At 34.7% G+C, this 12,284-nt stretch overlaps 2 protein-coding genes across 5 annotated transcripts; one reads left to right on the top strand and one right to left on the bottom strand.

The window, feature by feature from the left end:
- Window positions 1-1,221: 1,221 nt before the first annotated feature.
- Window positions 1,222-5,924, bottom strand: LOC143922238 (uncharacterized). Of its 4 annotated transcripts, none has more exons than XM_077445461.1 (5): window positions 5,557-5,924; window positions 4,677-4,775; window positions 3,612-3,841; window positions 2,885-3,115; window positions 1,222-1,891 (listed from the first exon to the last, which is right to left on the bottom strand). In XM_077445461.1, exons 4-5 carry the CDS (start codon window positions 3,108-3,110, stop codon window positions 1,821-1,823), a joined length of 297 nt encoding a protein of 98 aa, XP_077301587.1. In that variant the 5' UTR covers window positions 3,111-3,115; window positions 3,612-3,841; window positions 4,677-4,775; window positions 5,557-5,924; the 3' UTR covers window positions 1,222-1,820. The 4 variants fall into 4 exon arrangements, with proteins under 4 accessions (XP_077301587.1, XP_077301583.1, XP_077301585.1 ...); XM_077445457.1 differs by lacking the exon at window positions 4,677-4,775 and adding an exon at window positions 3,183-3,317 and having other exon boundaries at window positions 2,940-3,115; window positions 3,400-3,841; window positions 5,557-5,894; XM_077445459.1 differs by lacking the exon at window positions 4,677-4,775 and having other exon boundaries at window positions 5,557-5,917.
- Window positions 5,925-7,096: 1,172 nt separating this feature from the next.
- Window positions 7,097-10,987, top strand: LOC143922630 (uncharacterized). The gene is made up of 3 exons (XM_077445959.1): window positions 7,097-7,301; window positions 7,375-7,623; window positions 7,735-10,987. The coding sequence occupies exons 1-3, from the start codon at window positions 7,194-7,196 to the stop codon at window positions 8,650-8,652; spliced, it is 1,275 nt and encodes a 424-aa protein (XP_077302085.1). The 5' UTR covers window positions 7,097-7,193; the 3' UTR covers window positions 8,653-10,987.
- Window positions 10,988-12,284: the final 1,297 nt, after the last annotated feature.

Here is a 12,284-nt window from a genome sequence, read left to right as displayed (position 1 = left end):
AATCTTATTTTTCTTTAAAATTTCACCCAACTCTTTATATGACACCTTAAAATTCCGTCTTGCCATCGTTTTTAAAGTAAAAATTCTTTCTGTTTTTGTATTTAAGTGGGAGAATTGAAAAGTTTAAAATGTTATTCTTAGCTTTTTGGCTCTGTATCTATCATTTCTCGTCTCGGTGATTACTGGTCACAAAGTCACTAAAATCTCTATGACGGAACATCTGGCAGCCGAAAAGTCTATCATACTAACTATAACTATCATACTAACGAGAACTTGAGTGCCGTATATTGTGTATTCGCGATTTTAATGGCAAAAATTGTCTTTGTGACTAATAATTCAATTATCCATTTCTCACATATCCATGTATGTACTTGTGGGGGAATCCTAGGATTGCGGAAACGATGCATACGATGTTTGCAGCTACGTATTTTGTATCCATGTACCCATTAGTTAGATTTTAAAAAATTCTTTGTAAACCAGGATTTACAGACTGCATTTCGGAACGCGGGACTGGCAACTTTGATGGTTAAAGTTTGTACTTTGTTAAACGTCGTCACCAATTTCGTTAACTTAACGTGACTTATCAGCACTGAACGAGTCATTAGCTATCATTGCCACAAGTTCTTTCACGGATCGAATCCTACTCGTATATTGTAGATATAAATAGAACAATTTCAATTAAAATTAAAAAAATAATTAAAAACCGGCTTTTGTTTTCCTGATTATAATAAAAACAGATATTCAATAATTCATTCTGGTTTCAACGTTTAAGGATCTATCATAGGATGTCGTACGACGAAGGAATATGCACCATAGTATGCAAATAATATAAGTATCAATATTTTACACATGAATTGTACTAAATTAATTGTATATTGAATTCAAATAGGTAAAAGGGAATACAGATCTCAGAACAAGGAACAATATTTATACTTTTGAAGGGACACATGTGAGTCATCTCAATCACTTTTCTTAGTACTCACCGTTTCTATTCTAATTATTATACAATGACAATTTCAGCCTTGAATTAACCGTCGATGGAGCAGTATATCTTGCGAATTTGGAATACTCCAGCGCCGCCGACGCCTCCGGCGCCCCCAGCGCCCCCAATGCCTTCGGCACCCCGGGACCTGAAAAAACTGGGAAACTGAAAAACTGAAAAAATGAAAAAAATGAAAAAAATGAAAAAACTGAAAAAATGAAAGATATTTTTTGATTTTTAAATGCTTTTTATTATTACGAAATTATGTTCACAATACATCTTATATCTATTTTAATAGCTACTGATCATTTTCTATTTTACAATTTTAATTTAATTTGGTTAGTAATCACAGTATTATATTATTCTAGTGTTAATCTAAAGCATAATAGGAAAAAGAGCTTAAAAACCAACTCAAAATAGAAAAATATGAAAAAAAAAAAATTTGTTCCCCATACCGGTTGACGGTTGATCGTCCGTCACATATATACAAACATAAAAATATACAAATATATATATTTAGCGACAGTCCGTTTTTATATATCTTCTTATCTTCTAATATATAATTTGGAAAGAGACTTTGTATGTATGTATGTATGTATGTAAGTATCCTTCGTCGTCGTCCGTATATCGGTGACGTCATCGAACACGTGATTCGATTTTTTTCGATCCATAGGCGCCGATTTGTTTTTTTTCGATTCAATGGATTCACCCCCCGTGGGGCCCCGAAGGGCCCGCAGCCTTATGGGGCCCCGAAGGGGGCACAGCCCCATGGGGCCCAAAAGGGGGCGCAGCTTTATGGGGCGCAGCCTTATCGGGCGCAGCCTTATGGGGCGCAGTCTTATGGGGAAGGCTTTGCGCCTTTCGCAGATATAGTACATGCAAATAGCCAATAATTCGCAGATATGGTACCTGCAAATAGCCAATAATTCACAGATATAGTACCTGCAAATAGCCACAACCAATAATAAATGGTCAGTCTCCAAACATAAACGGTGAGTATTAATGTTAAATGGTAAGTTTTATTTTGAAGAATGGCCAATATTACTTTTTGGCTGGTATCACTACAAGGTTAATACGATCTGGATAGACAATTTCATCCAACAGGCATTGCAGTTATTCCACTTGTTATTTATGTTGAAGATAGATAATATAATAATGACCATTTTACTAAAAAATAATCACAAATTAGTCAAATTCTGCCCCTCCCCCCTGGAAAAAGCTGAAATGACATCCCTGTACTAGGTATTTCTACAACAAAAAACAATGAAGTATACAATTAAAATAACTTTGATGATTTCTTTATTAAATTTTTTTATTCTATATATCTACTTATCAGTAAATTTAGCTTTGCCCAATTGTCACTCATTTTGCTACTGGTGTTGAGGTATTGTCAACATAAAAAAAAGTTTGTCTTGACGTCTCGGGTCAGTTGTCACTTGGACATTTGTATTTACAACAGCATGGAGTGCAGACTTTGTCTGTGCTCTGCTCCACTCGATTCTTCCGTCTCCATCTATGACGACCCTCATCCACTGGTTCAGCGCATTCAGAAGTGCTGTCAGATGCCGGTCCGTTATGGGCATTTTTAATCCATTGCTATTAAAATTCGTTACCATTCGTTGTTATCATCCTCATTTGCAGGTTGAGAAAGGTGACAATTTGCCAGATACGATATGCTTGAGGTGTGTCAAAAATCTAGAATTAATTAACACTTTCCGAAACGTTTGTATTCAAAGTAACGAAACGGCGAAGCTGAGGTTAGTTGAACGTGTGCAAATTAAGACGGAAGAAGTTTTACTTGAAGATTTTAAATGGAAAGATGAGGTAAATATTCGTTTTATAGAAAATATTAATTTAGCGCCCAAGTTAACTATAGAGGGGGCTACATACGCTCCGGAATACCTGAGAGGTCTACCGTGATGTTGACGCAGACCGTAACGTGTGTAGGAAGATTCACCTTGAGGTCGAAGAGCGTACAGGTCACCTGACATCGTACCAAATTCTGTTCATTCGCCTGGGTAGAAGTATGGTTTACTGTCTCTTTATCCGGGATGTTCAAGGAGTTGTTCTGAAGTCTTTCAACAAAAATAAGTGTGTTGTAGAACTCCTCCGTCCGAAAATCTTCCATTAGTTCTGAAATTACACATGATAAATGTACAATTTGCATCCACTAATGCCATTTACACTAGACTGTGGCGACCTTTGTAGTTATAAAATTGCGAACCACTTCCACTCGGGAGAATAATATTAACCCTTTGCCCGCGGCAATATAATAGCGAACAAGCCCTGTACGCGGCGGCACCTTTTTCGCGAATTTGGCAATCGAGTTTTCGACCTTAAATACAGATTTTAATATTTACTCAAGTAACCAGATATGTTAATTAACACATAAAGTATTATTTTAAACAATAAAATACATAATATATCTCGTAGTTTTGGCTTAATTGTCAAATAATCATTGTTCATAAAATTGAGAGGTATCGTCTCAATTGTATGAAGACGTGACGTCACATAAACGAGGTTTCAGTATGGTTCCACAAAAAACTAATTTTGACTGGTGTATATTCATTTTAAGCAAATTGAATAGATGGCATTCAACTCTCAGTAATATATTCAACCAATTTTGAACCTTAAAACGGTTGAAATAGGCGCATATAAGCCTCAAAATCCCGTGCAAAGTTCAGAAATTCTATGGAAGACAGCCGCGCTACAGACTTGTCGCCCAAAGCATCCATAGAAGACGGCCGCAGGCAAACGGTTAACATGTTATCCATCCAAGCTGCCGAGACAGTGCGGGAAATTCCAATTTTCTTCAAAATCCTTTGCTATGCTTCTCCATTCTTCTGTCGTTTACTGAAACTGAAGAGAACAAATATAAACAAAAATATTGCAGGAGGGGACCTTACTGTAAACTCTCCAGCATCGACATCTATGCCCCACACAAGAACAAGACCACCTAAACGACCTTATTCTAATACAGCACTGGTCACTGATGTACTGAAGACAGTTAAAGAACATTTTAAGTGTAAAGAAGATCGCCACGATTTTTACGCCAAACATGTTGGCAATGTATTACGGGAAGTTAAATGAAACCAAACGGGAACCAAAATGCAACGAATCATGGCAGAAAAACTAATTGGTGAAGTTTTGTTTGAGGCTCAAATGGGCACTTTAAATAAGTCCCATACATTAACCAATCAATGGTCATAATTCCACACCTACTTCTTCCATTTCAGCAGATCCAATGCAAACTCCCCAATATGTCTACTCCCTCTTCATAACACAACTCATCTCCGTCTTCATACCTGGGAAATACGGATGATTTGTATTGAGTTTTGAAAATTTGTTCAAAAACCATTATAGACGGTATTAATACTACACGACTCATATTCACATTACTTTTTGTTTATTTTACATGCGTGCCAGTTGGCGTAATTTAAAACAATTTAAAAAATAAAAATTATTTGAATGTATGTATATGTACATTCCTTGTGTAGAAACGTTTCGCAAACTATGTTCCGAGGAACACCAGTGCTCCGTGACAATTTGGAAAGGTTTTATACACTGCAACACATTTAAAGTTATTCATATTGAAAGGCGAGTGATGATCAATCTCCACTGATGTTTAAGTTAAATTTTAAAGTAGATGAAGAAGTTTCCAAAGTATTTTTAGATCACTATGTTACATATGTACCTTGAAAACAACTCGTTTGCAATATTTTCCAGAGGACGATTTCTGGGTTCGGAATCCATTTTCCGTGACAGCTAAACCAGTAGGCTTAAGCGCAAGTGACTATGAAAATGTAATTGATATAATTAGTGACTTCGATTTGAAACATAAAAAATACAAAGATCAGCCTTTAAATGATTTCTGGGTGAGTTTGTCAGAAGAGTACCCCAATTTTTCAAAACAAGCTATTATTGTTTCACTTCCGTTTTCTACAACGAATTTATGCGAAGCGGGATTTTTTTATTATGGAACGAAGTCAAAGTGAAGGAACAGGCTCGACGCCACACCAGATATTTATTTATTCACATTTTTATGTTTATATTATATTATAGTTTTATATCTTAAAGTAATTACTAAATAAATAATGTGTTTTAATAAAACAAAAAATTATTTTTACTAGTAGAAATTACTCAACCTAAAAAGTTAGTGTTCCGTTAAAATTTCCATTGCAGAAAAAGTTTGGGAAACCCTGGTTTATAGAATCCATTCAAAATATTGTGTTTCCTGAATTTTTACCATATTTTCTGATTTTCTTTATTTCTTTCATTATTAATTTTATATTATAAGATTTCATTAAATGTTTTTATTCTTTTTTCTTTCATTGTTATTTTTATATTATAAGATTTCATTATGATGTGGCGGCTCGCTATACGACATGGTCGAGTTTGGTCACCTTCCTGCGAGTGGGGACCAACTCGATTATGTTCGGAGCTGGCCACCTCACTCTGCCTTCAGCTGTCATAAATAAAACACGTGCATTAACATGCCAGTCGTCTCATTCGTTCATCCCCCATTATATGTATAATATGTTTTTATTATGTTATTTTCTTAAATGGGTTTTTACCTGTATAAATAAATAAATTAGATTCGCCATGTTTACGCCGTTTATATTACAAATAGTGAGCGAAGCCGGGTAAAACAACTAGTGTTCAATAAATATGGCGTGACCATCTCGTTCGTAAATGGACCTGAAATCTGGACCCCAATAATTGTGAATACAATTTAATAAGTTTTGTTTGTTTGTTCAAAAACAGAAAACAGACAAAAATTTTAGGAAATACGTAAATCATTTTAAGACTTTTGCGTTAAGTTCTTAAGGTGTGTAAAATCTGAATCGTCGCACTGGCCACGGTTCAAAAATCGCTCTGACATTTAACGTCAAATAAGTGTAATATGTACTCCAAAGCAGCTGTCAAATTGATGCTAGTCACTGCAGCCAACGTTCTCATAATACGACATAAATCGTAATTCGTAAATTGGGTAATTGGACTATTCGTCACTTTGCCGTGGTCATAAAGACAATTTTTGCCATGAAAATTGCGAATACACAATCTTTGGCATTCAAGTTCTCGTTAGTATGATGGACTTTTCGGCTGCCAGATGTTCCGTTATAGAGATTTTAGTGACTTTGTGACCAGTAATCACCGAACCGTAAATTGATATACGTCTTTTTTTCAAATATTACATATTAAAAACATCTAAGCACTTAGAATTTTAGTCTATTTTTGTTAATATAATAATAAAAAAGGTCAGTATAAATAATAAATGGTCAGTCTCTAAACATAAACGGTGAGTATTAATGTGAAATGGCAAGTTTTATTTTGACGAATGACCAATATTACTCTTTGGCTGGTATCACTACTGTTGCGTAGGGGTGAGTGGCGGATCCAAGTAAAAGGCCAAAGTCGTGTCACAGCATTTATTGATGATTAAGGAGATATGTACACGCACTGCCAGTTCTCCGTCCAAAATGTCTTGATATCGCCTAAATACCGCCTTATAAGGGGCAGGTCTCTCAGAGCATCTTCGACGTCCGATTTGTTTACCTATTGTTATGGTCACGTACTGGATGTGCCACGGAAGTTTCCCACGCTATCGCTGTGGATTCTGAGAACTCTACCGGACTGCGACCGAGTTACTGCTACCCCCGCTAATGCATTCAGGGGAGATAATCCTCGAAACCAATTACAACGGTCACACAGTCTCTGGGATGCTACTTGGCCTAATCCGATCGCACTTACTCGGCCTAATCCGAGTGTACGTAACACTACAAATTTAATACGATCTGGATAGACAATTTTATCCATCAGGCATTGCAGTAAGTTTTGGCGAATGTACGTCAAATTTTTATACTGTCTACTTGTTATTTATGTTGAAGATAAATAATATAATAATGACCATTTTGACAAAAAATAATCACAAATTAGTCAACAATTGCCCTCCCTCCTGGAAAAAACTGAAATGACATCCCTGTACTAAATATTTCTACAACAATACACAATGAAGTATACAATTAAAATATCTTTGATGATTTCTTTATTAAAATGAACATTTTTTTCTATATACTACTTATCAGTAAATTTAGCTTTTGTCCAATTGTCACTCATTTTGCTACTGGTGTTGAAGTATTGTCAACATAAAAAAAAGTTGGTCTTGACGTCTCGGGTCAGTTGTCACTTGGACATTTGTATTTACGACACCATGGAGTGCAGACTTTGTCTGTGCTCTGCTCCACTCGATTCTTCCGTCTCCATCTATGACGACCCTCATCCACTGGTTCAGCGCATTCAGAAGTGCTGTCAGATGCCGGTCCGTTATGGGCATTTTTAATCCATTGCTATTAAAATTCGTTACCATTCGTTGTTATCATTCTCATTTGCAGGTTGAGAAAGGTGACAATTTTCCAGATACGATATGCTTGGTGTGTGTCAAAAATCTGGAATTATTTAACACTTTCCGAAACGTTTGTATTCAAAGTATCGAAACGGCGAAGCTGAGGTTAGTTGAACGTGTGCAAATTAAGACGGAAGAAGTTTTACTTGAAGATTTGACATGGAAAGATGAAATGGATGTAATTTCTCCATCAAACATTTGCGATTCAATCGTTGACAATATGACTAATGATTCTGAGGTAAATATCTGTTTTATAGAAAATGTAAATTTAGCGCCCAAGTTAACTCTAACTGTGCTTTTAAAGTGTCTCAAACGTTTAATATTGTATGACGTTTGTCTTATTTTACAGAAAAACAGAGAAAAGTTTATTTTGGGCAACTATATAACAGAAATGGTGGACGATATTGAAATTCCACATTCCGCACAATCTGGAATGGACCATCAGATTAACATTCAAAATATGTGTAATGACATAGAATCCCACTCTAGGATAAATCCACATGAATGTAATATTTGTTTTAAATCATTTACTCGGAAAAGAAATCTCGTTGCACATATTAAATCTCACACTGGGGACAAACCATATAAATGTGATATTTGTTTTAAATCATATTCGTTAAAAAGTCATCTTGTTGTTCACGTGAAATCTCACACTGGGGAAAAGCCACACAAATGTAATATTTGTTTCAAATCGTTTTCCCTAAAAAACAATCTTGTTGCACATGTGAAATCTCACACTGAGGAAAATTCGCACAGATGTGCTGTTTGTTTCAGATCGTTTGCTCTAAAACGCTATCTTGGCGCGCACATGAAATATCACACTGGGGTTAAGCCGCATAAATGTGACATTTGTTTCAGATCGTTTGCTCAAAAGTCTTTACTCTTGAGACATGAACGATCTCATACTGGAGAAAAACCATATAAATGTGATATCTGTTTAAAATCATATTCTCTAAAAAGTAGTCTCTTTGACCATTTGAAATCTCACACTGGGGAAAAGCTGCACAAATGTAATATTTGCTTTAAATCGTTTACTCGAAAAAATGGTCTTGTTTCACACATGATAGCTCACACTGGGGTAAAATCCCATAAATGTAATATTTGTTTCAAATCATTTGCTCGGAACTATGACCTTTTAAGACATGAAAGATCCCATACCAACGAAAAACCACATAAATGTGATATTTGTTTAAAATCATATTCTCTAAAAAGTCATCTTGTTGTACATATGAAATCTCACACTGGGGGAAAAGCCACACAAATGTAATATTTGTTTCAAATCGTTTGCTAACAAATCTCTTCTTTTGAGACATGAAAGATCTCATACGTAAAAAGTTGTATAAATTATGTGATTTTTTTTGCTTCAAATCTTTTTTTGCTCGAAAAAGTCATCTTCTACATATGAAAAAAACTTTTATTTAGTTTAATTTTTAAAATCTTATTTTGTTTTTGATCATTTGCTCACAAATTTATTAGTTTGGTTCGTAGTAATGTGAAGTATGCCTCAATCATTTGGTCTCCTTATTACCAAACTCATATTGAGCATTTAGAAACAATCCAGAAGCGTTTTTTGCGTCATTTATCCTATAAGACTGGTCTTAAAAACTGTTACCATCTTATAATGACAGACTTTCTTTTTTCCATATTGCAAGTTTGTCTCAGCGCAGAAGGGTTTCTGATTTTTTAATATTATACAAGATTGCTAATGGTACTCTTGACACATGTTTTAAATGAGACTAACTTTAACGTTAATGCCCGATTCACCAGATGCACTAATCTTTTTTATCCACCAATTTGTCAAAGCAACATTTCTTTCAATAGTGCAATCGTTCGTATGTGCCGTATTTACGATAGCTTAGATCAGTGCTTCCCAATTACTTTCATGTCCCGACCCCCTAAATCAGAAATAATTAATTCCCGGCCCCTAAAAATTTTTTTTCTAGTTAAAAGGTTTATTTGGCAGTAATTATTACAATTATAATACACATATTTATATTCAACACAAAATTATAGGAACTTGCTTAAAAACATTTTTTTTAAATAAAAACTATGCACACATGAAACAATTTAATGCGATAGTTGAGGTCGCATGTTTTTACATAACAAATCGATATCGGGTTCAATGTCAGAATCTTCCAAAGTTTCCGTGGAAAGGCATGACCTTTGCTTATTTTTTAATATAATGACGAAAATGTTGTTTCGCATAGGTACGTAGTCGCGAAAGGAATAAGAGTTACCAGGGCTTCTTTTCCAATAGCAGGATATTCTTGCTGTCGCCTTAACCAAAATTTTGAAATACTTTATTCATTTAATTCCACTTCAAGCAAATTATTTCAGCTGATATCGATCAACTCTTCTTGGGCTGTCCACGTAATATGATCATATTTTAAGGACTTGGCAAATTGTGTTATTATCCAATTGTACCTTTCATCCTCATTCAAGTTTGGGAAATATTTCCTTAAATATATATATATACATTCCCTAAATATGTAATGTGGAAAAATATTCATAAATGAATATTTGTACTGTCTACTGAATATTTTCACGGCCCCCGCGAGAAATCCTACTGCCCCCCCCAGGGGGTCGCGACCCCCAATTTGGGAAGCACTGGCTTAGATGATTGTACCAACCTCTTTAGTGACTCTTTTAGTATTTTTAGGACAAAGGTGAAGAAAATAATCTGTGGTTGATTTGCTTCTTCACCTTCTTTGTCTATCTTTTTCTCTTTTACTTTATCTGTTTCTTTTTTTAAAATCTTGATGTTTTTGTAATTTTACTTTTTTATATTACCATGTGGTGCTCACTGTAAATGGAATATTATATTTTTATTTGTGTTTATTATTATTTTTTGTCTCACCATACAACTTTCTTTTTATATTTTATTCTGTATGTGTGCCTATTTTAATAAATAAATAAATATCTTGTTGGCAAGATAAAAACTTCCACTAGTGAAAAATTCACATGAGGCAAAAACCCCACTAGTGTTACTAGTTGTAAATAATTTTGTTCTGTTAATTAGTTCTAAATAATTTTGTATTGTATAGCCTATTTGAACATGGAAAGGGGTTTGCTACAAATGGTTGCAAATTACGCCACTGCATGCTCATTTCGATTGAATTTTGACTGTTTGAATTTCAGCATGTAAGAAAGACAAGATATTCATGGGGTTGCGCCAGAGAAATGTAATATTAATAGAAGTGGCTTTAGGTGTTATATTGTTGTCAAGTGACGGTTGTCCACAGACAATCCTAAATAATTTTAGTATCAGTTGTATTTGACGCTTGGTGCTCGACATATGTCCGAAAAAAACTTTATATTACTTGGAGATGGTCCATTGTCCTGAAATTTGCCCTAAACCCTGCCTGTTCTGTCGGTTGGTTTTCATTGAGGATATTCTTCAGCCTTTGTGTAATAATCTTTGTGAAGATCTTATAAAAAGAGACAAAAATTATTTTATATATTATGGGAGGAGGATATAACAGAACCTACATATATGTATAATTTACAATAAAAATACCAAAGTGTGTGGGAATATTATCAACAATAAAGAAACACAATTAATTATTAACATTTTGTTTATTTTTCATATACAATTCCACTTAAAGATCAATAAATAAATAAATAAAAATTACATGAAGAACATTTTTTATTACAACTAAGCACATACATATGTACATATGTTAAATAGTAATTTGTAAAATATAAAATGATCAAAAGGTCAGTAATTATAATAATAATAACTATTTATTATATAAACTTTAAAAATAATTTCCAAATCAAAAGGTTATAACAATGTGGATAAACACAAATCAGATGTTGGTCAGTTGTTATGAAACTTTTGAAATTTTACAAAAATAATTGAACAATAAAATAAATTGTACATTAAATTTGGTAATTTCATTCGTTTGAGATGAGTGAAAAATAATATTTTTAATAAAAGCAGCAATTAATATTGCATAGAAATAAAATTCCGTAGGAATTTTTTCTCAAAAATAAGCATGGAAAAAAACCGGTGACTTTTTCATCGTAAACGTAAATGAGGTTTGTAAAAATAATCTGATTACACTGGTTTTAAAAAAAACCGTCTTGTATGTATTACATTATCCAACGCATCCCGCATAGATTTTAACAGATTGTGATTATGATTGCGATCGCATGAGTTTTTTTTTTTCAAAAAAATTAAATATATTTTTAATTATTAATAATTCTGCAGCTCTACTGATTCTGAAAATGAATGAATCGATAATAATCAATTCCCAAGTAATAACTCTTTATATGATTTTGACAACGAACCTGAAATTATTATTGATAATGTAACGTAGAGATTAGGTGGGTGGTGCTCGTGGACCAATGGCTTACGAGCGCTGATCACCTGATCTCTCGCTCGCGCCAAAATGTCCTCGCCTAATGAATAAGCCGTATGTAACGGCCAATGGGATCGCCCCACTCATCGACCAATAGTTTACATGTATGTGTATTGTGCCCAACGGGTATAAATATGGGGCGCTCTCGGTCTGGAAAGCATTCCGACCTGGAGCGCCAACGAGAGCAGACCAATAAACCGCTACTACAACTTCCTGCGTCTTTCTCTCCGATTCTGGAAGCCCCCACCTCACGTCCACGCAACATTGGTGTCAGTCAAGTGGAATCGGAGATGAGCAGAGCAACGAAGAAATAGAAATAGTCGGCGACCGAAGAGATCTGACGACAGCTGAGCTACTTCGTGCCATGGACAGAATGCCATGTGCCATGCATTGCATTTGGCGGCATTCAAAGGCGAGAGAGGACCACCCAGCGAGCTTACATTGGCGGGCAACGATTGGTGACATACCGTGTCAAATGGTTGTCGACACCGGTGCAGAGATTTTTGTTCTAACTTAGAACTATATCAACAACTCC

Source organism: Arctopsyche grandis, chromosome 2 (genome assembly GCF_051622035.1).
Source record: "Arctopsyche grandis isolate Sample6627 chromosome 2, ASM5162203v2, whole genome shotgun sequence".
Lineage (NCBI taxonomy): Eukaryota > Metazoa > Arthropoda > Insecta > Trichoptera > Hydropsychidae > Arctopsyche > Arctopsyche grandis.
The sequence above is the reverse complement of the archived record's forward strand: the minus strand, read 5'-3'. Positions and strand labels throughout refer to the sequence as shown.

Bases quoted from the DNA above. Each gene is read 5' to 3' on its own strand.
- LOC143922238 (XM_077445457.1), bottom strand. From the start codon at position 3,448: ATGAACAATGATTATTTGACAATTAAGCCAAAACTACGAGATATATTA. The intron at 3,318-3,399 runs GTATTTTATTGT...TCTGTATTTAAG, and splicing joins AAAACTACGAGATATATTAT to GTCGAAAACTCGATTGCCAA. The intron at 1,892-2,939 runs GTGAATCTTCCT...GGCTATTTGCAG, and splicing joins GTACGCTCTTCGACCTCAAG to GTACCATATCTGCGAATTAT.
- LOC143922630 (XM_077445959.1), top strand. From the start codon at position 7,194: ATGGAGTGCAGACTTTGTCTGTGCTCTGCTCCACTCGATTCTTCCGTC. The intron at 7,302-7,374 runs GTCCGTTATGGG...TCTCATTTGCAG, and splicing joins AGAAGTGCTGTCAGATGCCG to GTTGAGAAAGGTGACAATTT. The intron at 7,624-7,734 runs GTAAATATCTGT...CTTATTTTACAG, and splicing joins ATATGACTAATGATTCTGAG to AAAAACAGAGAAAAGTTTAT.